This window comes from Myotis brandtii, unplaced genomic scaffold (genome assembly GCF_000412655.1).
Source record: "Myotis brandtii unplaced genomic scaffold, ASM41265v1 scaffold374, whole genome shotgun sequence".
Taxonomy (NCBI): Eukaryota; Metazoa; Chordata; class Mammalia; order Chiroptera; family Vespertilionidae; genus Myotis; species Myotis brandtii.
The window spans coordinates 1,183,512-1,191,275 of NW_005364372.1; the positions used below are offsets into that span (position 1 = coordinate 1,183,512).

A 7,764-nucleotide genomic window follows, 5' to 3' on the forward strand; every position below is an offset into this window, starting at 1 on the left:
GGACTACAATGAAGGCCTCTGGAATGTTTCTCTGACATTCTCTTCCAGCCCCTTTCCTATCCATTTTTTCCACACTGCAACTTGAGTGGTCATATTAAAATGTAAATTTCATATGTCATTCTACTGCTTAAAACTTGTCAATGCCTTCTCACCACATATGGGATAAATTTCAAAATTTTGAATATGGCTTCTGATGCTGTCAATGATTTGTGAGTCAGCCTCCCTCTCCAACCCCTCTCAACCAACCTTCTTTTTGTTCTTTATGCACTGGACATAATGTAGTTTTCATCATCTCAACCCTTTGCATATGCCATTCCCTCTGTCTGGGATGCTCTTCCCACCCATCTTGGCCTGGCTAACTGCTACATCTTTTTCACATCTCAGTCCAAATCTCTCTTTTTCAATTAGGCGCCATGACTGCCCTCCCTGGTCTTAGTAAGATTCCCCTGCTATTAATGCCCTCAGAACAGGTTCTCAGTACACCAAACATTTCTCTTTTGTAAACCTCATCACATTTACATTCTTTGTTCAATGTCTGTCTTCTGTCTTCCATGCCACAGTGTAAACCACATGAGGACAGGGGTCAGTTCTAGCTTGTTCACCTCTGTATCCCCAGCATTACCTGACATATATGATGCTCAGCACATTTTTGTTTGAAGAATGGATGCATTGGTCAACTGCCATTTCTCTTTGTTCTTTGATTCGGCCCTAATGTTGGGAAGCCACTTGTGATGCATGATTTCTAGAAGTCAGAGTTTGTGGTTCTTTTCTTGCATAGCTTCTTTCAGTTTCGGACTTCTGTGGGCTTTCCCTTGCTTAGCAGAACTTCTTCCCTGGAGGAAGAAGTGTATGGTGGTTAGAGTGAGGAAGTCTTTATTAGAAGTCAGAACTTTATATTGCTGGGGTTAGAAAGGGGAAATCTTTACCAAATTCCCAACATTGTGTTGAGGTGGGGTGGAGAGGCCAGTGCAGTCACCCAGATTGCCTCTCTCACCACCACTCTTGATGGGGTGAGGGGAGAAAGTGGAAAAAAAATATTACTGTTGGGAAAGGACATGGAGATAGATATACATGCACTGACTATGCATTGCTCTTCTAGAAGTTCTTAGGATGTTTCTTTCTAATTCTTACTGTTTTCCTTAAGATGAAGATTCACAAATACACAGTATTTATAATTTCCCCACTCACTGCCCAACAGTATAGGCCCCAAGAATTGAAGTGTCTTATATTTGATCATCTATGTATGGTTCCTTCATTCAATAAATGTTTATTGGGACTTCTATGGGCTTAGGATATAAAGTGTATATAATAGGGCCTGACTTCTTGAGTAACCCATATGCTGACTGCAAAGAAAAACCCATCAATTTAAAGTTATGTTATACCATGGTAGGTGCTATGACAGACAGGTACGTGAAGTGTTTGAGGAACCCAGAGGAAGAAGGCAGAACTTTCATGTAATTGGGAAGCTTGCACACTGCTGTCTTAATCAAGTGGCTGTATCATCTCAAAGGCTTTTAATTATATCTTGAAATATATTCTTTATATGAACATGTTCTGTGATTTTCTACATTATCTTTCAGTTCTCTGGGAGGCAATGGAACCTAAAGGTTAAGAGAAGGGGGCCTGAAGATAGGTAGACCTGTATTTCAAATCTGGGCCTATGCCTTACCTTCCAGCTGGGTGACTTAGAAGAATCACTTACTCTCCCTCATCCATTAAAGGGTGTGCAAGTGCGGGATTAAATACTATGGAGCTACACATTTAGCATGGTGCCTGGCATGCAGTAGGAGTAGGTGCTCAATTATCTTTCACCAGGTGATTGTTACTTTTTGTGCTGCTGGTGGTGACAGAAACTCATAGAGACTTGGTTGCTGATTTTTTAAAAAGGCTTTTACTGGTATAAAAACAATTTAAACATAATATAAATACATTATAAATATTTCTTTTAAAAACATGTATAAGTTAGCAATTTATTTGAGGTAAGCCTACACATTCCAAGAAATGATCTGACTCTGAAACGAAGGTATTCAAGCTGTATAACCATCTGTTATTTTTTTCAAAATGAACACACAAAATATTTCAAGTGGCACTTTATAAAAATATAAATATCACTTGTATAAATTAACTCAATATCACATATTTAAATATCAATAAATTAAAAATAATTAAAATAGTGTCCTATTGCTCATACTTTTAGTTCTTCATAGAGAACAACATAAGTTATGTACCCAGTGGACCAGAGAAAGGAATGTCCATGAGTTGCAACCATCTTAGAATGTCCATGAGTTGCAACCATCTTAGACGCCCAGGCTACATCCGGATAGCCCTCTGAGTGAACTGCAGGAAGTCCTCGAGGCTTCGCAGGATGAGGTGAATCGTCGTGGTCTTCAGCCAGTTTTTCTGTGCATGCATCTTCTCCAGCAGGCCAGTGTTTGTGGTTGGGTCAGGGATGGTTTCTTCAACGGGGTTCTTCATCTGGAGGGAAAGAAAGCAAGAAGAATTGTTTAAATATTGAACAAATTCTTTTCAGTGGAGGGATGCTCTGGGCTGTGGGGATATGTTCAGATTTGGGGTGAAGAAGACTAATTGGGGCCACCTACCCTGCCTTGCCTAGATAGGGTGAGGTGCTTTTCCTCTGAACCCACCCTTTCATAGCAACTGAGTTCTAAGCATCCCTTTGCCTCTCTGGCTCCTTTAGATCTTAAGCATCCCAAGGGCAGCCACAGTATCTTACTTGTCCTCTGTTGTCTTAGCCAGTGCCTGGCACATGGTTGAAATTTAATATTCAAATGAAGAATCTATAGTTAGAGGCATTTCAATGGTTCTTGAGTGGCCTCTGACACTAATATTTCCCTCCAGTTTCTCTCACCCATCTCTTCAGCATCTGTTGAGAGTCCACTGATCTAGTGGTGTAGGAGGACTGGGAAACACCTTCCCATAGACCCACTGACATGGGACACCTCCAGGCGTGGCCTGAGCACTACAGCAATGGCATCACCTGGAGCTTGTTAGATGCAAGTCTCAGGTCTCACCCCAGACCTGCTGAATCAAGCTCTGCATTGGAACAAGACCCCCCGGGAATTTGTGTGCACATTAAAGTGGGAGATGCTCCCACTTAAAGCAAAATACAGGATTAGAACCCATAGGCTTCTCCATACAGGGACTTTTTATTGATCTCTGTTTGGCTCATCTATATACTGTGCCATCAAGTCTCCATCATGTGGCAGTTGAATGGCCAGCTGGTAGTACAAAAGACCTGTACCTGTTCCTCCAGCCTTTAGCCAATTCTCTGTATTAACTCTTCTTCCAAAAAGTTGGAAAAAGGAGTTGCTACCATAATGATAAGAATGTCACTTGGCAATACTTAAAATATTAAAATAATTTTTGTGCTCTCAGTTCTTTGTGATTATGTATCACTGAGCAGGGTTGTATGTGCTTCCTTCTGCCTCTACAGATACTTTTTTTTCTTTCTTATTTCTTAAGCTATTAGGAGTTGATGTCAAAATCTACCTCACTTAACATAGTTTTAAATATAGTTATTGATATCCTTTACAGAAGAGATCTAACCTCCCTCCCTCCCCCCCACAACATACACACATAAAAACAGTTCTAACTATCAGGAAATACTTCTCAGATCCTTTCCTTTACATGCAACCATGTCTTCTGAATTGGCTTTACATTCCCAAATTGTCTGGGCTGCTTTCTTTGAGACTGTATTGGCCACACTGAGTGAGGAGACAGGCGACACTCACCTTTTGCCTCAGGATATTGACCAGGGCTTTGGTTCCTATCTTCATGGCCTGGGCATGTCCCTCAAATGTGTTCTGGAGGTACTGCAGGTATACCTGAAACTCCAGAAGACCGGTGGTGATTCTTATCAAGCAGGTCTCCTAAGAGGAAAGATGGTGGGAAAATTGGTTATTGCCAGGAAGATATGATTGAATTTTAAAAGTTAAAATTACTATAATTTGCTCAGCCAGCATAGCTCAGTGGTTGAGTATCAACCTATGAACCAGGAGGTCATGGTTCGATTCCTGGTTTAGGGCACATGCCCAGGTTGTAGGCTTGATCCCCAGGGTGGGGTGTACAGGAGGCAGCCATTCAATGATTCTCTCTTATCATTGATGTTTCTATCTCTCTCTCCCCCTTCCTTCCTCTCTGAAATCAATAAAAATGTATTTTTTAAAAATAAAATAGAATGTTTAAAACAAAATTGCTATAATTTAGCAACTTTTCCCTCTCCATCCCCACCTCTCACTCCCACCCCTGGGAACTTCCCATACTTCTTAGGCATCATGCTTTGAGACATCAGACAGCACCAGCTGCCCTATTTTAAGTATCTGGACAATCAGAAACATCACTTAATTTTACTCAAAGCCCAGTGGATGCTAGAATGTGGCAAGGGGGTCCTTCTCTATTCTCCCTTTAATGCTCTTCCCTCTGGCTGCACTCCTGCCCTTGTCAATGTTGGGCTAAAACCTTTTATGGAATAATCAGAAGTCAGCACAGGTTATCTCACTGCCTAGAAGGAGAAAGGTGTAGAGAATAACCTCAGCAGGGAGGACAACACTAAGGGCAGCCAAGGAGGAGAAAGGTCACTGAACTACCACCTCATACAGGATAAACCAGCTAAACCTGCTGGGGTTTCTAACACATGACCATTGTGAAAATTCCAAGGGAGGTTGGCTATCTCTGACCATGCCATTCAAAAATAAGTTGCCTTTACAAAGATTTCTGTTGGCCTCCTCATGAAATTTACACAATATTCTTTACATCTATCGCCTTCTTTGTTGCCTGCCTTGTCTGTGTGTACACAGACCTGCATGCAAGGTGGAGAACTCGGGAATAGCTAACAGTGAACATGATGTGTGGGTACCTGATTGAATCCAGAATGGAAGCATCCATCTTTTCTGGCCAGTTTTGGAAGGTTCAGGTTGTTTTCTGTCAGTACTTCCTTGCTGTTTTTACACGATTCATGGTTGTCACACATCTGGGAAGAAATACCAAAACTGTTATCATGTAAGTGCCCCTAACACAAACACCACTAGAGGGCCTAGTCATGTTCCACCATGGCCAGGAAGTTCTCATAAGAAAAATGAAGTCAGAATCCATTAGCATCCAGGCAAGCAAGATCTAGTGGAGGATGGGCACACTTGGGTTCAATTCCAGGCTCACTTGTGACTTCAGGCTTGTCTCACTGTCCTGAGTATCAGTGTCTCTCTCTCCAAATTGGGGATAATGAAGCACCTCCGCATAAGTTTGTTGTGAGGATGAGACATAATAGTTATAAAAAGTACCTGGCACATACTACATACTTAATACATTTCGATAATAATTGAGTGAATATCATTTGAGCCATAGAATGTTTCAGCTGAAAGAACCTGTGAGATCATCTAGTCCTATCCCACAGTTTTACAGGTGGAGCTCAGAGGTGGTAGGAAATTTGCCCAAGATCACAAAGCTGGTTCAGCAGAACCAGAGGAGATTTGGGGTGCCCAAATCCCCTTTCCTGTGTTCTTTTCTTTCTACAAAACAGAGTCAAACTACCTTGCATTGAAAGTTTAGGAGCTGCTTTAATCTTCCTATGATTTTGCCACTTTGGTGGGCTATCGAGTTTGCAGTATATAAGCTGGAATGACATTGAGGAATTCCTAACTACCACGCTTATATAACTTAAAAGTACTGTGACTATCCTGAAAAGCTGAACATTCATTTCAGGTGCCACTTTTCTAATCCTCCCAAAGTCCAAGAGACACAAAAAAAGATCAACAGACCTTATTTTTTGGTTAGGGAAAAGAGAGTCCTAAGAAACAGTGACCCTCAGCTCATGTCAAGTATGGAGTGGGGAATGGGTCAGGGCACATGGATTCCAGCCCCATTCTGTATTTTCCAGGAGGGGACGGGATTCCCTGAGACCAGCAGCAGAGGAGAAATACATAAGACAGTCTGCTTCTTTGATGTCAAATCTAAACTCCCCCAGAAGAACCCATCAAAGACCTCCCAATGCAGGAACCCTGTCCCCATCCAGGGGCAAGGAGAGGCATGCCCACACAAGCCTTCCATCACCCTCCATTGAGCTTACCTTATTTTTCACGTCAGAGATTTCGAGGAGGATGGAGGCCTTCCATCACCCTCCATTGAGCTTACTCACCTTATTTTTCACGTCAGAGATTTCGAGGAGGATGGACTTAATGAGGTTTTCAATTTGTTCTGAAGAGGTGAGTAGTGGTCTATTTGAGGTGGTATCATCTTTAGAATCTTCTCCCCGGGGAACCGGGGTAGGGAAAGCAGTAGTCATCACCAGGAGCAGCCCCAGGGAGAAGGCCACTGAACTGAAGGTGTCTGTGCCGGAGGGAAGGGAGAGCAGCAGTGAGCAGCCTGCACAGCTGGGGAAGCTGTGCCTCTGGCTGCTGGCTGCCCGCCAGCCCTCAGAGCGCACACCCTCTCTCTCACCCAGGCACAGCCTCCGGCCTCCGGGCGGTTCCCAGGCTAGGGATTTCCTTCACTTACTTGTGGAGAGGGAGTTCATAGCTGGCTCCTAGAGGGAGATGGAGCTCTCTTTTCTTCCTGGTGGGCTCGAGGACAGAATGAGCCTCAGACATCCTCAGCCTCATATTTATTGAGGGTTGAGATTCTAATATTGAGACTCATGGGAAAATCCCACATTTGATAAATCTTTTTTGGAGGGTGGGGGTGGGGCCAGGGTGGGAGGGGCTGATTGGAAACCTTATTAAGATTGTGCAATGTGACGTCCTTTAGCATCATCACAGGAATGAAAACCAGGGAAATGTGCCGCTTAGGTCATTACCAAGGAGCCCTAGAAGCAAGATCACTCTTCCTCTACTTTTTTTTTTTCTTTTTAGTGACTCAGCACTTTGGCATGTGTTGAGGAAAGTAAAGCTAAAGTCATCCACAAAGTTTTAGAGGGTTGAAGAGGCTAAGGCTGACTATGACTTTAAAAAAAAACTTTAATTACCAGATTAACAGGCTGAGATTTAGTTTTCCAGTTTTTTTCACATTTGTAAAAACTAAGAGGTTCTGAGTTTCCTCAGCCCACCACAGCCCACCAGCTTGGGGTTACACTCTGGGCCATCGGCAGTACTTTTCTTTGCTGGCCCTTGCCATGACCAGCTGTTGCAGAAATACCTGCCTGCCCCCAAATCTTGTGCAGTTAATCTCCGGGAGTCTCCAGGTGCAGTGTGTGGAGCCTACAAAAATGACTCTCGTGCTACCATTTATAAGTTCTCTCTTCACCTGCTCCAACTCACTTCGGCCTGGTCAGCTACAGCCCTGCTCTCTCCGTAGTGGCCCCTTAGGACCCTGCTGTGAAGACTGATCTCTGTGCCAAGAGGGCTGTCTTGGGCTGCTGTGCTGTCCCTGCTGCTGGCAATGGGAGATCCCACTCCCGCAGAGGAGCCCTAAGGTGCCTGCCTGGGTGGGTGCTGGGTCTGCTGGAGCCCTCAATTTAGTGACACCCACTTGGTTCAGGAAAAAGTGGGGGCAAATACTACTCACCTCTTTGATGGGATGTCAAAGGAGTACCTTGTGGCATTTTCTGGAGCTTGTGTTCATAGCTTCCTCCTGCTGTTTTACTTGATTTGAGTCCACAGGCGGCTGGGAAGCAATCAAACACAGGCTCTGCTCTAGGCTCTGATCACGGTTCTCCTCTAGTGCCCCAGCCTTTCTCATTGGCTGAGCTTGACCAGGCTCCCTCAGCCCTTACAATGACGATGTCTCTTGCAGGAAAGTCCTTGGTCTCATGCA

General features: G+C 43.8%; 1 protein-coding gene across 1 annotated transcript; it reads right to left on the reverse strand.

The window, feature by feature from the left end:
* Positions 1-1,885: 1,885 nt before the first annotated feature.
* On the reverse strand, positions 1,886-6,594 carry IL6 (interleukin 6). The gene is made up of 5 exons (XM_005872291.2): positions 6,511-6,594; positions 6,152-6,342; positions 4,877-4,990; positions 3,753-3,890; positions 1,886-2,475 (listed from the first exon to the last, which is right to left on the reverse strand). Exons 1-5 carry the CDS (start codon positions 6,527-6,529, stop codon positions 2,311-2,313), a joined length of 627 nt encoding a protein of 208 aa, XP_005872353.1. The 5' UTR covers positions 6,530-6,594; the 3' UTR covers positions 1,886-2,310.
* Positions 6,595-7,764: the final 1,170 nt, after the last annotated feature.

Bases quoted from the DNA above. Each gene is read 5' to 3' on its own strand.
- IL6 (XM_005872291.2), bottom strand. The intron at 4,991-6,151 runs GTGAGTAAGCTC...ATTTCTTCCCAG, and splicing joins TCTCTGACGTGAAAAATAAG to ATGTGTGACAACCATGAATC. The intron at 3,891-4,876 runs GTACCCACACAT...CTTTCCTCTTAG, and splicing joins TCCATTCTGGATTCAATCAG to GAGACCTGCTTGATAAGAAT.